An 18,695-nucleotide genomic window follows, 5' to 3' on the forward strand; every position below is an offset into this window, starting at 1 on the left:
CTCGCCGAGTAGGATCGCAGACCTGGTCGCGGGTTCGCGACTGGACTCGACGAGTCCAGATAGGGACTCGGCGAGTCTGTGCTGTTTAGCGAAAACCCTAGCCGTTTAGGTTTGGGACGTATAAAGGGGACTTATTGGCCGCCATTGTTCGTTTTAGCCTTCTGGGAGGAACCCTAAACCGATTGTGTGCATCTGGAGCAAAGCTAAGGGCCATTGGTGATTTTGAAGGAGTTGTTGTGCAAGGAAGAGAAGGGCTTGGCTAAAGGAACAGCAAGGGGGTCACATTCTGAGGATTGGGGACACAGAGAGCACATTATCCAGGTAAGAATTCGTGTATACTCTGCTATGGTGATGTATTTAGAGGATTAGGGTTTATGGAACCCTTTTGTGGATAGATTGAATGTTACCCTTGTTCCCCAAACGATTGTAGCCCTGTATTAGGACCCTTGGAGGTCCAGAATATCCCATGTCTGTGCATTTCGGGAATTGGTGAAGGTTTTGGATTGAAATCCTTATGCCTTAGGTCAACACGTGAATTATAAGTCTCAGGGTGTAGCATGAGCACCTAAATGAAGACCTTACGTAATGGACCAGTCGAGGAAGGCCAGACCTATGAATGGTCGGAGTAGTTATGACCTTAGGAAGCAGTTTGAGTGACTGCATGGCATGGACTCGCCGAGTCAGATGAGCAGACTCGGCGAGTAGCTTGAAGAATAACTGGGACTCGTCGAGCTGTTCCTCAGACTCGGCGAGTGGAGTCGGGGTGGCCCTACGATTCTTCCAGGAGTAACTCGTCGAGCCAAGGAGGATACTCGACGAGTAGAAGGGAAACCTTAGAGGGTTGAAGGACGACTAGACTCGCCGAGTCGCCAGAGTACTCGCCGAGTCCGGTCGAGTTGACCGTGGACTGTTGACCAGAGTTGACCTATGTGTAATTTCTTAGGGTCAGTTGTCTTGAAAGATAAAAGTGTTAATAAGGGATGCACGATATTATCCAGGGAGTCTGTAGCTCGGCAGATTGAGTACGAGTGATTTCAGGAGTTGCTAGCTTTCAGTATCCACGAGGTGAGTCTTCTCAATATACTGTACCCAGAAGGGTTTGACTGTGTGACCGGAAGGTTGGATATGATATGTGATATACGTGCTATATGTGGTAAGATAATTGCTATGCGTGCTATGTATGTTTATATGGGCCGGAAGGCAATACGTTATGTGACCGGAAGGTCGGATATGATATGTGATATATGTGCTATACGTGGTAAGATAATTGCTATGCGTACTATGTATGTTTATATGGGCCGGAAGGCAATATGTTATGTGACCGGAAGGTCGGATATGATATGTGATATATGTGCTATATGTGGTAAGTTTATTGTTATGCGTGCTAAATATATTATGGGCCGGAAGGCAATATGTTATGGGCCGGAAGGCAATATGTTATGGGCCGGAAGGCGATTATATGACGGGGGCCGAAAGGCAATATGTTATGGGCCGGAAGGCGATTATATTACGGGCCGGAAGGCGTTGTGTTGTGGACCGGAAGGTCAGTGCCTGGAAAGGCGTATATGCGTAAGTTGTATTTTGGGGAACTCACTAAGCTTCGTGCTTACAGTGTTTTGTGTTATGTTGTTTTCAGGTTCTTTCAGTAACACGGGACGGCACCGGCTCGATTGTACACACCAGAGAAAGAGTTATATTTTGGAGGATCCTGGTTTTCTATTCAAGTGAAAATGAAGCTATGTTTTGTAATTCAATTATGAATGAGATTTTAAACAAGTGTTTAATATTAAAATGATAATTTTAAATGAAAATTTTGTCTTAAAATTTACGGTGTTACAAATTGGTATCAGAGCCTTGGTTTGAGGGATTCGGATGCGCCTTCGGGTCAATCTGGACTCAAACTGAGGAAGTAAGAAAAAGTTTTCAAATAAACAGTTTTCTAAAAGTGAATAAGAGTTCAAAGAGAAAGCAAGAAAGAGCAGTGTGTACAATCAGCCAAAGCCCGAACGGTGATTTCCCAAAATACCCTTATTTTTGTGTTATGAGATATGTATGATGCACTTTATGAGATATTATTGCATGCTAGAGACAGGCTAGGTATTTCATATGTTAGGACTAGAGTGGCCTGATTTGTGATGCCTTAGCCTAGGACTCGTTGTTATATGTGTTATGTTTTGAGTATGTGATGAGTGAGAGTATCCAGTTAGAACCCATGAGGGGTAGAGTTACAGAGTTCGGTGGTACTTTCGAGGATGAGCTGAGAAGTTGGAGTTATCACAGGGAGGGAGTCCTATGTATTCTTCGATGCTCGAATGCTGCTTGCTTTGTGCTTTGTGGAACTCTCGATGATGGGAGTCAGCTACCAAGTGAATATGACGATATTCAGGAGGTAGATGGCTGGCATCATTAGGAGCTCTTCAGCAGCTGATAGCAAAGAAGTGGGAGGACGACGGAAGAGCCTAGGGAATAACCCTATCCAGATGAGTGCGCTGGTAGAGTAGAGGATTTCGCTGGGAAGCGAGCACGTGCGAAGGGATTGGTGAAAGAGTAGGTCGAGCAGCTACTTAGGAGCTCTGGGATGGTCCGTGTAGAAAGTATGGGTAGATGTGGCAGGTAGTATGGGCCCGTACTACTGAAAGCAGAGGACCCATACTTGATACAGGGAGCATTCTGAAGGTCCTAAGGAACAGATTGAAGACTGATGTTATGGTTCGAGTACCATACATCGGAGCAGATTGAGAAGTAATGCTATGGTTCGAGTACCATACATCGGAGCAGATGGAGGAGTGATGCTATGGTTCGAGTACCATACATCGGAGCAGGTTGAGGAGTGATGCTATGGTTCGAGTACCATACATTGGAGCAGATTGAGGAGTGATGCTATGGTTCGGGTACCATACACCGGAGCAGATTGAGAAGGGATGTCATGGGACGAGTACCATGGTTCGTAGTGAATGATCCTGGTGATTATCTTGTTATCCGGTCATGATCGATGAGGTAGAGATCGGACGCTATGGGTTTAGGCCTGTAAACCATGATTGAGTATGGAGAGGCGTCCCTCGAGAGGAAAGGCGAGTGCCTATCAGAGTATTTTTGTAAGAAGTTAAAGAAAGAGGAAAATTTCGGTCTGAGTTGAGAAATCAGTCGATAGAGGAGAGGTCACCTTCTAGGTGGGTGGTGCTATTTATGTTCGTGTGCAAGACATGAGAGGCCTAATGTTTCAGTTTTGGGTTTGGGGGTACACCCTGCAGGTCGTTATCGGTGATGATTTCCCCCAGAGTATCAGGTAGCTTCGTGCCGCGAGGCAGTGACTCATCGTGAGCAGACAGTCAGTTGGGACTGAGGTAGTCGAGGACCACACCACACCTAATTGAGAATAGTAGGTTATGTTTAGTGGTAGTAGTGGGGAGTTCAGTCGAGTTTTGCAGTGAAGAGAGTTTTCGTCTATGTTGGGAGTGGGTCTCTGTCCTTGGGATAATTCCGGTGTTGGAACATTGGTTGACGAGTTGAGGTGAGAGGAACGATGATTTTGCGGTGCAGTCTATGAGACAGGGATGTTATTGAGCAGTTGAGATGCTTAGTGTTAGATTGGTATGAGATTTGGAACGATTAGAGGCAGTCGTGATGAGAGGTTCTTGAGGAGTTCATCAGAGGTTCAGAGTATAGGGGGTTGATCGAGTTCCTTAAGGGGGAATTATCGGGCGTTGCGTAGCACTTTCCGGGGGCGGGTGCGAGTTCGCTGGTGAAAAATAGTTGTGGGTTGGTGGTGTGCTAATTGGTGATGGTTCGAACCCTAAGTGGGGGAGAACCGGGTGCAGTATGTGAGAAAGCAAAGATTTGTCAAGAGTAGTTATAAGTGGAGTATAGAGATATGCTATAGGAAATCATGAGACCAGAGATGTCAGTGATCGAGGAAAGGGGTCAGAGTGAGTTAATGCGGGAAGTACTTGAGGAGGAGGACGAATGTATCCATGACAGGTGATTGGTGTTGTTGCAAGTAGATAGAGAATGATTGGGCGGCCAACTCCCGGGGTCGGTTTGCGTATCCTCGTTTGGATTTTGAGCGTTGGGAAAAAGAGTTTCGGAGAATTATCAGCATATTTCGTAGCGTCAGCGTTTTCTCGTATTCCAATCGAGAAATTATATTCACCGAAGTTGTAATGTGGGAAAAATGTAGATCTAATTATGGGGTTCAGAGGAGATGTATTATTGGGTCTATATGATGCTTGGGGCAGGAGATCAGTGGTTGTGGTAGGATCTTGTGATGTTTTGTTGGGGTATTCTGAGATATCCGGGTATGATATCTAGATTTCGGAGTTACTTGTAAATCCTGAATTGAGTCGACGTGTGGCATATCAAGTATCTGTGAATCTAGTGGGAGCCCTTCGAGTATGGGCATCCAGGGAGATTATTTGAGAGAGGGGATTTTCGCAAAGATGGGCATTTGTTATGTTGATTGCCTCCAGAGTCTGTGATGGATATTCGAACCGTAGTACTCCCTACTCAGAGGGTGTTGTGATGCTGCGTGGAGTTGCAGTACTCACTAGATGGCAAGAGAATTTCGATGTTGGAATGTTTTTCGAGCAGTGCATGATGTGGAAGAGTTGGGTTTGAGTAGCCCTGGTATTAAGTCCTTGGAGCTTGGATGTTGAGTCGGGGGCGAGACGGGGGTCTCCGTCTCTGTCAGGAGATGCGGGGAAATACGCAGGGAATATGCGGAACAGAAACCAGAGATTTGAGTTGAGACGATCCTCGGTTGGATTGTATTTTTCTCGCATGAGGAAAAAAAGGATTTCGTGACTTGCGTGTCACTGGGCCGGGATAGTGGTCACGGAGAGGAAGTTAGTGGGACACTTGGATCATGATATGGGTGACGTTGGGGGCTCAGCTGTGGAGCCAAAAGCTGACCTGGTACTCAGTCTCGAAGAGGAATATGAGAAATGAGCTTATCATGATGACATTTGAGGACACATTAGAGAGAGTGAACGATCCAGACGCTCGAAGACATGCTTCGGGCATGTGTATTAGATTTCGGAGGAAGCTGTGGCACGTATTTATCCTTGGTTGAGTTGTTCCATAACAACAGCCATCATTAGTGCATTGGTATGCCGCCCTTTAAGCTGTTGCATAGGAGGTGGTGTCGGACCCTCATTTGTTGAGGAGAGGTAACGCATGGACCCGAGAGTCCTTGCGAGCAGATCCAGAGCATGTGCGATACATGGAGTAGTGGCAAGGTCGTCAAACGGATTTCCCTAGGCAAGGGAAGAGAAAGGTATGTTGGGGCTAGTGCAGCATGTGTATGCGATTGCAAGAGGAGAACTCGTGAGAGTTGCTCGGAGAGTGAGAATGAGTCTCTCAGTCGTTCCGAAATGGATAAAGTGGGATTTGGATCGGGGATCCGGTGATTCAGGTTTCCTAACCCTTATGGGCCGAGTGATCGTTGAGATTTAGAGCAGAGTTGCATCTTGGGTAATTCTCGGTTACAGGGAGTGGTGGGCAGTACAGAGATCGTGCTTCAGTCGACAGAGCAGATTCAGCAGGTTAAACAGAGGTTATTGACCGCCTAGAGCCGACAGAAAAGTTATGCAGACAGACGCCGGTCCGAGCTTGAGTTTCAGGTCGGCGACTTCGTACTCCTGAAGGTCTCTCCTAGAAAAGGGGTGATTCGATCCAGGAAGAGGGGAAAGTTGGGGCCCCGGTATGTTGGGCCTTTTCGTGAAATTGTGAGGATAGGACGGGTGGCCTACCGTTTGGAGTTACCAGCGGAATTGAGATAGATCCACGACACTTTTCATGTGTCACAGTTGAAGAAGTGTATAGTCGATGAGTCAGCAGTGGTTCCACTAGAGAACATTTAGGTGGATGCGAGCCTGAGTTATGCTGAGAGACCAGTGGCCATCAGGGATCGGAAGATCAAGGTTCTGAGGAACAAGGAGGAACCTCTGGTGTTGGTTCAGTGGCAACCCCGGAAGGGATCGGAAATGACTTGGGAGCCGGAACGTGAGATGCGGGAGCAGCATCCGGAACTATTTTCAGAGTAAGACTTCGAGGGCGAAGTCTGATTCTAGTGGGGGAGAATTGTAACAGCCCGGAATCTCAAATATTGTTAAAATTATATTTAGGGGGTGTTTTAAGAGGGGACTCGGCGAGTTGCAGCCAGACTCGCCGAGTAGGATCGCAGACCTGGTCGCGGGTTCGCGACTGGACTCGACGAGTCCAGATAGGGACTCGGCGAGTCTGCGCTGTTTAGCGAAAACCCTAGCCGTTTAGGTTTGGGACGTATAAAGGGGACTTATTGGCCGCCATTGTTCGTTTTAGCCTTCTGGGAGGAACCCTAAACCGATTGTGTGCATCTGGAGCAAAGCTAAGGGACATTGGTGATTTTGAAGGAGTTGTTGTGCAAGGAAGAGAAGGGCTTGGCTAAAGGAACAGCAAGGGGGTCACATTCTGAGGATTGGGGACACAGAGAGCACATTATCCAGGTAAGAATTCGTGTATACTCTGCTATGGTGATGTATTTAGAGGATTAGGGTTTATGGAACCCTTTTGTGGATAGATTGAATGTTACCCTTGTTCCCCAAACGATTGTAGCCCTGTATTAGGACCCTTGGAGGTCCAGAATATCCCATGTCTGTGCATTTCGGGAATTGGTGAAGGTTTTGGATTGAAATCCTTATGCCTTAGGTCAACACGTGAATTATAAGTCTCGGGGTGTAGCATGAGCACCTAAATGAAGACCTTACGTAATGGACCAGTCGAGGAAGGCCAGACCTATGAATGGTCGGAGTAGTTATGACCTTAGGAAGCAGTTTGAGCGACTGCATGGCATGGACTCGCCGAGTCAGATGAGCAGACTCGGCGAGTAGCTTGAAGAATAACTGGGACTCGTCGAGCTGTTCCTCAGACTCGGCGAGTGGAGTCGGGGTGGCCCTACGATTCTTCCAGGAGTAACTCGTCGAGCCAAGGAGGATACTCGACGAGTAGAAGGGAAACCTTAGAGGGTTGAAGGACGACTAGACTCGCCGAGTCGCCAGAGTACTCGCCGAGTCCGGTCGAGTTGACCGTGGACTGTTGACCAGAGTTGACCTATGTGTAATTTCTTAGGGTCAGTTGTCTTGAAAGATAAAAGTGTTAATAAGGGATGCACGATATTATCCAGGGAGTCTGTAGCTCGGCGGATTGAGTACTAGTGATTTCAGGAGTTGCTAGCTTTCAGTATCCACGAGGTGAGTCTTCTCACTATACTGTACCCGGAAGGGTTTGACTGTGTGACCGGAAGGTCGGATATGATATGTGATATACGTGCTATATGTGGTAAGATAATTGCTATGCGTGCTATGTATGTTTATATGGGCCGGAAGGCAATACGTTATGTGACCGGAAGGTCGGATATGATATGTGATATATGTGCTATACGTGGTAAGATAATTGCTATGCGTACTATGTATGTTTATATGGGCCGGAAGGCAATATGTTATGTGACCGGAAGGTCGGATATGATATGTGATATATGTGCTATATGTGGTAAGTTTATTGTTATGCGTGCTAAATATATTATGGGCCGGAAGGCAATATGTTATGGGCCGGAAGGCAATATGTTATGGGCCGGAAGGCGATTATATTACGGGGGCCGGAAGGCAATATGTTATGGGCCGGAAGGCGATTATATTACGGGCCGGAAGGCATTGTGTTGTGGACCGGAAGGTCAGGGCTTGGAAAGGCGTATATGCGTAAGTTGTATTTTGGGGAACTCACTAAGCTTCGTGCTTACAGTGTTTTGTGTTATGTTGTTTTCAGGTTCTTTCAGTAACACGGGATGGCACCGGCTCGATTGTACACACCAGAGAAAGAGTTATATTTTGGAGGATCCTGGTTTTCTATTCAAGTGAAAATGAAGCTATGTTTTGTAATTCAATTATGAATGAGATTTTAAACAAGTGTTTAATATTAAAATGATAATTTTAAATGAAAATTTTGTCTTGAAATTTACGGTGTTACACATACCCACACAGACAACATGAAATGCCTTAAGGAATTTATCTGGTTCTTCATTCTCACGACCACGGAATGAGGGTAACAAATGGATGAGTCCAGAATTGAGTTCAAAGTTGATTGCTGCAGGGTAATTTATGCACAAAGGTTGTTGGGTGACATCTTGAGTGGCCAATTGTCTAAAGGTTTTTTCAAGTGGTGGACATGGAGGATTTTGTCCGTGGTTGTCTCCCATGGTAGGAGTAGGGATAAAGGTTTCAGATTTGGGTAAAGGTGAAGATGATGAGGTAGTACTTTTGGATGTTGGTGAAGATGAGGTTGATGGATTTGTTGAAGAAGCTCTGAATTGTTGTTGTTTCTTTAAAAGTCTGCCTTGCTTCCTTCTTTGTTTAGCAGATTTCTCTATCTCCAAATCAACAGGTAAAGGTGTACATGTGCGAAAAAGATCTTGGCATAAACAATTAGTACTACCGTATCCCCAACAACGACGTCAATTTGTTTGGCTGTCAAACCAACAAATAATGGGATAAAATAATATTAATAAAGCTCAAGTGACTACTATTTCTTATACTTAAGATAGCATAGAGTAAGCAGGGTTGGTCCACAGGAATACAAGACTTCTTATCTTGCCATATTTTCACACATAATACAAATAATATTAAAATGGGGGATTGTGTTTGAACTAGATTTAAACTTCCTAAATAAACAAGATTGTTAACAGAATTTAGTAAAAGAAATATATTTCCGATTCTGATTCTTATACATGTATTATGTTGAAAGATGCAAAATGAATATGATTATGTTCTATCTAGGTTGGTAATTTAGATACTAATAAACTCTAATATCCAAGTTGACAAAAATTGTTTTATTCAAAACATGTTCTTCAAATAAAACTTCATTTAATTGATTTAATTCAAATAAGCTCTTTCATCAAATCATTAAATGACTTTAAGTTCTTACAACAATTACCAACAATATTCAATATTCCTCATAAGCTTAGGATTATGAACATTTAATCTTTGATTACACTCATTCTAATTTAATTACAATCAATTAAGTGCATGTTACTAACATCAAATCATAAAACATATACAAATTTTACAATTTGATTAAATAGATTGATAAAAACCCTAATTCATTGACCAAGTGAAAAAGAGAATAAACCAAACACATGATTAAGATCCAATCAAAGATTACTAGATGTTAAACACAAATCAAGTTCAAGTTACAACCTAACAACACATACTTAAGAATCCAGACTCGGAAATGATAATGAAATCAACCACACATGTCTAGGTTAAACTACAAATCAAACAAGTTTAAACTTCAACTTGACTTACAAAAAGGAAATTAAAGTGTTTTCGAAGTGTCAATTTACTTCCAAAAGCTTTGAAAATCGCCTTCTATCTGCCCAAATTCCGACCTAACTCCCTGAAAAAATGATTGTCTGAATTATATGAGAGTAAAACTACTTTAAAAACTATCGAGACGTTTACACGGCCTGTATAAATTAAGAAGCCATTTACACGACCGTGTAAACAAGAAAAGTAGAATACTCAATCCTTCCAGTCCTTCGAAGTAGAATGCTCTTGTATATGCGTTTACACGGCCCGTGTAAACTCTAAGCTATCATTTACACGGCCGTGTAAATTCCTATGAAACCAAATTCTTTATTTCTTCATTCTCTCTCTTCTTCAATGCTCCAAAACTTCTGAAACTTTGTATCGAACTCTTCTTAACTTCCTCCATCAAAATCCAACCTTCAAAAGTCCCTGAAATATCACAAAAGTGTGTGAATGGAATTGAATGATGAAAAATCCCGAAAAGTATGCAAAACGCATGAGTTTAAACCTAAATGCAATGCACTTTTTTGAACTAAAACTACAAAATGAATGCATGAAATGTACTTAACAATATAATTCACACAAATTAAATTTACTCGGATCTATTAAGAAAGTCCTTCGTTTGAGCTAAACTTGAATAGTCAGTCTTGAGCTATAACACTTTGTTATTCTAGAAAGAATATAAATATCTTCGACAAGACTTAACATTACATTTATATCAAAATGATGCCGACGAGGATTAATAATAACTTTATTTTTGAATTATACTTTTTTACAAGATTTATTTTTCTTATGTAATTTTCAGATTACTTGAATTTGAATTTTAAGGTTGTATTAAATTATCAAAAATAAATATTCTTTAGTTAGTTAAAAAGTAAAATATTTTGATGATATCGTGTGTTTCCTAAGTAACATGTGTTGTTAGTATGGTGATAATGTGGTAGTGATGTAAGAATATTTTTTTATGTGATGATGTTGTCCTCTTCCAAACACAGAAGCCAAGTGTTTTATGAGTTTTGATGAAAAATAATCGCATGCAAGACCATCCATAAGAATGCAATATCACTCATCTTTACAGATCATAACATATTTTCAAAGTAGACATCATTAACATATGATCTTATAATGTTAGTATCCATATATTTTCTTTTTTTTACTATGTATGTTTATTGTTTACTAGTTGTGAGACCTATATACTATACTGGTTGGGTAAAAAAAATTAATATGAAGGTTTAAACAAAAATTTATTTAAATTTCAAATTTAAAATTTGAATTTAAAAAGAAACATACTAAATACAATATATGATTAGTAATATTGTAATTTATTAACTATTTTAATTTAAGGAAATTATTAGTTGAGGTGTAAATGTCATGTGTTAATTAATAAAAGATAAAAAAAATGAAAAAATGACAAATGTAAAAACATTTATTCAAAAATATTAGAAAATGCTATGTGTCCTACTGAATGAGACAATGACATATGGAAAAAATATTTTGATTTATTAAAAAGGATTACTAAAAATTTCATTTTTGGCTATTAATTGTTTTTAGTAGTTATATAAATGAATGTGTTAATAAAATTTTATGCAAATATATGAAATAATAAATGAAAAAAATATAGAATCATACCTAATTGTGTTTGCAAGACTTTCCACATCAATAAATTAGACCATTTATATTTGCAGTTACCTTTCACATGGACTACCAATATGCTATAGAAAGTGGTCTCCACATCAATAACTATTTTATAAATATTTTAATTATTTAGAAGCTTAAATTATTCATTTAATCATCAATATTAATATATTATATTGTTAGTTATTTGATAAAAAGTTATATGTAAATAAATAATTGTTTGTAGGTTTTAATCATATATCTATACTTACATAAAAAGAACTTATATATATATATATATATATATATATATATATATATATATATATATATATATGTATATGTATATATATATATAAAGAGAGAGAGATAGAGAGAGAGCTAGGTTCAAATGTTTCTAACAAGTATTGTGTTCATAAATGCACCAATCAGAAATTTGCAATAAAATAAATATAAAAGGGTATTTTTGGTTTTTTGCACTTTCAATTAATGGTATCATTTAATAAAATTTATGCACTTAAGGAAACATAATAAATACATTTGACCAAATATTTCTCTTATATTACATGATTGCTCTTCTTTTTCACCCAATTGTACATCGATCGTAACATAGAAAGAAATCAAGCAAGTAAGTTGTTTCATAAGTGGCATAACACGACTACACCAGCAGCGTGAAAACCAGACAACTCCACCACCATCGCTATCGTCCTTCTTCCCTTTGGCTACTGGCGCCACCATCGGCCATTACACTTTGCTAAATCGAGCTTGTTTCCCTCTTTGCATCCATCTTAGTGTTCTTCGATCGGCACCTGTATGGTATGGACTCCCCCGATCACGTTTCTCCCAATTTTCATATTTTTTGCCTGATTTCCACCACCGTACTCCTATTTGCATCTGACGATCTCAACCCAACAGTAGCCATCCAATCACTCGACAACGATTAATTCTTCAACCTGATGTCTATCTCCTTCAATCGGCACTCATATTGATCTACTGTCTTTTTCGATTGAGTTGAATCATCCCTGTTTCTGGTTTCTAAACTTTTACCAGGTAAAACATGTTTTCCCTTAAACTTTTTTATTGTTTTCCATTATACATGTTACACACTATAAATTAGGTATTGTATATTTGTTCAAATTAAATTATCTTCGTTGCTTTATAATTGATCTTTGCTTATCTGTTATCTGTATATGTTGCACAATAGGTGTTTGTGAAAATGTCTGAAAAAGAATTTGATGTTCAAATTCTTGAAGAATCCCAAAGAGAATTTTAAATTGGTTAATGGTGTTACTTAAATGTATAGCAATGAATTGGGATATCCATAATAAGGCATGTTTATGATGTATTTGGTTATAAGTAATGACTTTTTTTCTTGCTCTCCTATCACGTTTCTTCATTCAGGACATGTTTAGTCTTTTTCTTAAAGGGAACTCATTGAAAGATTGGTCTTCTACAAATACAATTTATAATGAATATTATTTTAAACCTGTAAATTCTTATAGAATGAGAAAATACAATATTCTTTTAGAATGAGGTTAGTAACACTCATCAATTTGATTCCTATTATTCTGACAAAATTAGATTTCAATCTCTTATTTGTCAAGATATGAAAAGTAAAAAGATTTTGTGATGTATTTTTTTTGTCATATTGAATAAAATAATATGATTTAAGTGTATTTTGTGATGTATTCTGTTAGAAATTATTTGTATTCTATGTATTTTGTTATAACTAGGAGAATTTATTCTACGTATTCTGTTAGAATGTATTTTATATATTCTGCCATAATACTTTTAACCATTCTTCGTTTTTTTGTATTTGTGATAGGAATGGCTGGAAGAATTGGTTGAAGACATGATAGGAATAACTTCAATAATGCATAAAAGTTTGATCACACTCACACTTTAAAAATGTTGTTATTTTTAATATTTTTATTCATTTTTATTAATATTCTTTTAGAATATGTATAATTATATTAAAATGTATAAGACTATTAGTCCCTTAGAATATATAAGAATTTGAATGTAAATTTGAATATATGTGAATATATTAGAATGTTGTTATTTTTCAACCGGAGATTCATAAATTATGTTATTCTTCATAAATATTCTAATAGAATAAAATTCTGAAAGAACATCATTCTAACAAAAAAATATTCTGACGGAATAAAATTGGTTATGTGTACAAATTACATTAGAATTAAAATGGAATTAATATAAAAAAATAAAGACTTTTAAAATTAGGAGAATTAATTATCCTTAAAAATCCAAAAATTTCCTTTTTTAAATAAAGTTAATTGTCCAAAATACCCTTATGCTGAATTTGCATGGTTATATGATACATGCTATCCCATTATAATATCATAAACTATCAAATCATGACCAATGATTATATTCCATCCGATGGTCCAGATCTATACATTATGGCACACAATAGATGTAAGAAGCAGTATAACCTAGACATATATATATATATATATATATATATATATATATATATATATATATATATATATATATATATATATATATAATATGGCTAGGTTATAATGTAGATAGATAATTATTGTGTGGACGTGTGAATAGTGTTATTTATGAGAATTAATAAGAGAATAAATTGTTTAGTAATTTGACTACGTTCAATCTTATACAACTATTGTTATTTTCAAGTATTGTCATTAATTCGTATTCATTTTTCTTTGTATATATTGTTTTCCCTCATTTTCATTCTTACAAAATACGACTCAACAAACGTTTATTTTGACAGAATGACAATAATAATAGAAAAATCTATAATAACCTTATAAACGATTTAATTAGTAAGAATAACAATAGTTATGTAAGATTAAATTTATTTATATTATAAAACAACATATTTTCTTTATCATTATCACATAATAGCATTATCCATACGTCCGCATAATAGATGTCAATCCACATTTCAATATATATATATATATATATATATATATATATATATATATATATATATATATATATATATATATATATATATATATATATATATGTTGTGTGTGTGTTCAAATGTGGGTTGACATCTATTGTACGGACGTATGGATAATGTTATTCTGTGATAATGACAAAGAAAATATGTTGTTTTATAGTATAAATATGTTTAATTTATATATATATATATATATATATATATATATATATATATATATATATATATATATATATATATATATATATATATATATATATATATAATTTGAGGTGTCTCTTTTAATAATGTGATGGAGTGTGTAATGCTTTCACAAGTTGCAAGATACATGTTGCAAGATGTAAGATGAATTGGTAATTAAAATTCATTTGCACGAAGCAAAGTGCATGGTATTAATTATGTCAATTTGGGCTTGCAAAAAATTGACATACTCAATTTAAATTGAGAATGCGATGGGTAATGTCTCAATAACACCACACTCATTATAAAAAGCAGTAAAAGTCATTAAAAAACGACTTCCAATAAAAATGAGTTATAACTCAGATTAGGATGTACTTGGAAAATAGTGTGGGGTGTGTCTTTATTCTTTAAAAATCCTTCTTTTTGCAATACATATACATTCGCTGTGTGTGTATATATACCATGCATGCATGTCCAAGTATCATACATTCTATCTTTAGACATTATATTCTAAACAACAATGGAAACTCAACATATTATTCTGTTAAAAAATCCCTCCTTGTTCCTTCTCCCCAAAAGCTCTTCATCCACCACATTCAAATCACCAGCACGTCTGGGCCGCACATTCCGCCATGTGTTACTAGCTTCCCACCCCTCTTCCGGCGCAGCCCCTAAGCGGGAGAAAGATGCAAAAAAACGGGTCGTCATTACAGGTATGGGTCTCGTCTCTGTGTTTGGAAATGATGTTGACACATACTACGATCGTCTCTTAGCTGGGGAGAGCGGAATCAGTTTAATAGATAAATTCGATGCATCAATATTCCCAACACGATTCAGTGGACAGATTCGTGGATTTAAGTCAAATGGGTATATTGATGCAAAAAGCGACTCTAGACTTGATGATTGTTAACGGTATTGCCTTGTTGCTGGGAAAAAAGCTCTTGAAGATGCTGGTCTTGGAGGCCACAAACTCTTCAAGGCATGTAACTCCGTAGCATTATATTTTCAAGACAAAATGCAAAAATGATTTCTGTGGTAATATTTTTTCTAAGTTTTCTACCAAACATTGATTTTTTTTTAGAATGGTGGTCCTTTTCGTCATGTTTTTATGTGGAAAGTTCCCTCCAGAAATAAAAATGACTACTATAGATTTTTATTTTTATTTTTCTAATTTTCTGATACCTATTTTAATATATATATATATATATATATATATATATATATATATATATATATATATATATATATATATATATATATATATATATATATATATATATATATATATATATATATTACCTGCCACAAACTCCATTAAAGCTATCACCAAACACCATCATCATTTTGTGTTCTTCATCTTCTTCCCCTTTTCACCAAAAATCGTATCCAAATCTAATGAACACCCACGAACAAAAATCGTATCCAATATATGATCAACCCAAAGCAACCCCTTTGTTCACAAACTCACATGTTCAATTTTGATTTTGTTCTTAAAGAGAGGAAAGAGAAGAAAGAGAGTTCGGATCCACCAAAGAATGGCTTGACATAAACATGTTTTTACAATACACAACCATATGTTTGTTATCCAGAATCGACTTCACACACAAATACACCCACAAATATTTGAGTTTTCTGATTCGAATTCACACGTACACACATACGAAGTTTTCAGATTCGATTCCACACACCAACACACAACTACTTTTTCAACTAAACAGGCAGAAAAAAGCTCAAGAACATACATATACAATTTTCTATTTGATTATGGGGTTTATTCTTGAGAATTCAAAGTAAGAAAACTCAACCCTACATATCTGCAACGTACAACTACAACTATCAAGGATTTTGATTTCGAGTGTTTTGATGTCGATTTTAAAAGAGAAGAAAAAAAATCAATCTATTCCAAGAGAATGAAGGGGTGCGATTTTGCTGGAGTGATGATCTGATTTCGTGTGTATGTATGTGTATTCATATGATTATTTGTGTGTATGTGTGTGTTCATCTGATCTAATTTTGTGTGCGTGTTCATCATATCTGATTTCGTGTGTGTATCATCGAATCAGGGACGAACTTAAGAACAAACCCATATTTTGTGTATTGATTTTGTTTCTGCGATGATTTTTTTGCGGAGATGAAGTTGCAGAAAAGGTTTAGGTGGAGATAAAGGTGACGGACCGTGGTAGTGGCTCACCGTGGTGGCAAGGATGGTTGTCGAACGATGGTAGTGACGGACGATGTTCTTGAGTGTTCTTGAATCTATGAATATGTTCTTGGGTGTTCCTCAAATTTTCTAATTAATAAAACTTTAAATTAAATAGAAAAAACATAAAAAAGTATATATATTATAAGAGCAATTTAGTCCTTTCAGTTTTCCAACGGACGAAAATCATAAACATGGTCAAAAGGATTGTCAAAAAAGTTCAGGTTTGGACGAAAAATAAAAAATACATAGGCATGAATCATTTTTGTAAATTTATCTTTTTCTCAAAATATTAAAATTTTTTATATGTGTACATGCAGATTAATAAGGAACGTGCTGGTGTGCTTGTTGGATCAGCAGGGGGAGGCGTCACAGTATTTTCTAATGCTGCGAAGTCTCTCACAGAGAGGGGTTACAAGAAAATTACACCATTTTTCATTCCTTATTTTCAAACAAACATGGCCGCAGTTCTTCTTGCAATTCATCTTGGCTTTAAGGGACCAAACTACAACATCTCAGCTGCTTGTGCCACATCCAACGCTTGCTTCTGTGCTGCTGCTGATAATATCCGTCTGGGGAAGGCTGATTTGATGATTGCAGGTGGGGTCGATGCTCCACTTATTCCTTTGGTATTCGGAGGTTTTTTTGCTTGTAGAGCATTGTCTCGAAGAAACCATGATCACCACACAGCTTCTAGACCATGGGACAAAGAAAGAGATGGGTTTGTTTTGAGCGAAGGTGCTGGTGTTTTGGTAACTTCTCCACCCATGTTTGATGAATTGATCATTTCAAACTACCCATATCTTTTTGCATATGTGATATGTCGATGTTGAACTGTTTTGTTTCAAGGTGATGGAAAGTTTAGACCATGCAATGAAAAGGGGTGCACCAATACTTGCTGAATACTTAGGAGGTGCAGTAAATTGTGATGCGTATCATATAACTAATCCGCTACATGATGGATTCTCGGTTTCATCTTGCATTCAAAACAGCCTTGTAGATGCTGGTGTATCGGTAGAGGAGGTAGGTCAACTTTTTGTCATTTTTTTTAGAGAAACGTGTACTTTATATTGTCGAACAAAATCTTGTAGGTGAACTACATCAATGCACATGCAACTTCAACCGTGGTAGGGGATCAGGCTGAGGTCAATGCTCTCAAGAAGGTGTTTAAGAACACCGAAGGGATCAAAATCAATGCAACCAAGGTGAAGAAGCTAATTGTCTGCTTTGGCTGTTAAGTAATCAGTATCAACAACATATTGACATTATTTTCTTGTTTTTGTGTTCAGTCTATAATTGGACACAGTATGGGAGCATCTGGAGGTTTGGAAGCCATTGCTACAATCAAAGCGATTCAAACAGGATGGTTGCATCCCACCATTAATCAATTTGTATGTGCTTGTTCATTATATTAAATTTTCTTTTCCTTTCATAGTTCCACTATGATGATCTTCATCTCCTCATTGCAATTGTAGAACCCAGAACCTACAGTTGAATTTGACACTGTTGCAAATGAAAAGCAACAACATGAAATCAACGTTGGTGAGTTTGTTTCTTTTTCTCCATGCTTCAACTGCGATTTTAATTTAGTTTGCTTATTGAAACTCTTCTTGGATGCAGCCATCTCAAATTCATTTGGTTTTGGTGGACAAAACTCAGTAATAGCATTTTCTGCATTCAAGCCTTGATATGATCATACTGAATGTTCACCCGATCTTTAGAGAAACTATATTCCCTTCCAAACATTTGATCAAATTGTAAAATGGGACAATGCTTTATTACCAAATATAAGTTTCATGTGAATATGTTATAGTGTTTTTGTTTGAACCTGACATCAAGAACTCATCGACCATCTATTATAATAAATGAAGATCCATTTTGTCATATGTCAATCTTTCATAAGATTTGATATTTATCATTTTATAATATTTTTAAAATTAAAAAGCCACATAATACTTATAATTATATATGTAAACTACTAAATATAATAAATACGATAGTAAATAACTTTCTTTATTTCTTATTTCGAAATTTTATTTTTGAAAAATAATTATTGTTTAAACTTTGTTATTTAATATTTTTTTAATCAGTCTATGTAATACACAGATCTTACACCGAGTTAATTAATAAATAGCAAGTGAAAAAGTACTATGGAAATTTGAAAATGACAAAATTTATACACACCAATTAAATATATACTAGGTATTAACCCGTGTTCTCCATAGGGCTGCCTAAAATAATTTTGATGTTTTTTTCCTAGAGCATAAACACGTTGTTCCAACAAGTTCTTCAAGCATGGACAATCAAAGCCTTGAATTTGGAAAATCCAAATTGTGATTCAAAATTCATCTCCACTCCAAAAAAAAAAAAAAAAAATAATAGAAAAAGTATTAAGAAAATGATA

At 37.0% G+C, this 18,695-nt stretch overlaps 1 protein-coding gene across 1 annotated transcript; it reads left to right on the forward strand.

The window, feature by feature from the left end:
- The first annotated feature begins 16,485 nt into the window (after positions 1-16,485).
- Positions 16,486-18,096, forward strand: LOC145009825 (3-oxoacyl-[acyl-carrier-protein] synthase I, chloroplastic-like). The gene is made up of 7 exons (XM_078968456.1): positions 16,486-16,515; positions 16,612-17,043; positions 17,141-17,314; positions 17,383-17,496; positions 17,581-17,682; positions 17,767-17,833; positions 17,912-18,096. The coding sequence occupies exons 1-7, from the start codon at positions 16,486-16,488 to the stop codon at positions 17,977-17,979; spliced, it is 987 nt and encodes a 328-aa protein (XP_078824582.1). The 3' UTR covers positions 17,980-18,096.
- The last annotated feature ends 599 nt before the right edge of the window (positions 18,097-18,695 follow it).

This window comes from Lactuca saligna, chromosome 1, assembly GCF_052625555.1.
Source record: "Lactuca saligna cultivar CGN05327 chromosome 1, ASM5262555v1, whole genome shotgun sequence".
Taxonomy (NCBI): domain Eukaryota; kingdom Viridiplantae; phylum Streptophyta; class Magnoliopsida; order Asterales; family Asteraceae; genus Lactuca; species Lactuca saligna.

Bases quoted from the DNA above. Each gene is read 5' to 3' on its own strand.
- LOC145009825 (XM_078968456.1), top strand. From the start codon at position 16,486: ATGGTCAAAAGGATTGTCAAAAAAGTTCAG. The intron at 16,516-16,611 runs GTTTGGACGAAA...GTGTACATGCAG, and splicing joins GGATTGTCAAAAAAGTTCAG to ATTAATAAGGAACGTGCTGG. The intron at 17,834-17,911 runs GTGAGTTTGTTT...TCTTGGATGCAG, and splicing joins ACAACATGAAATCAACGTTG to CCATCTCAAATTCATTTGGT.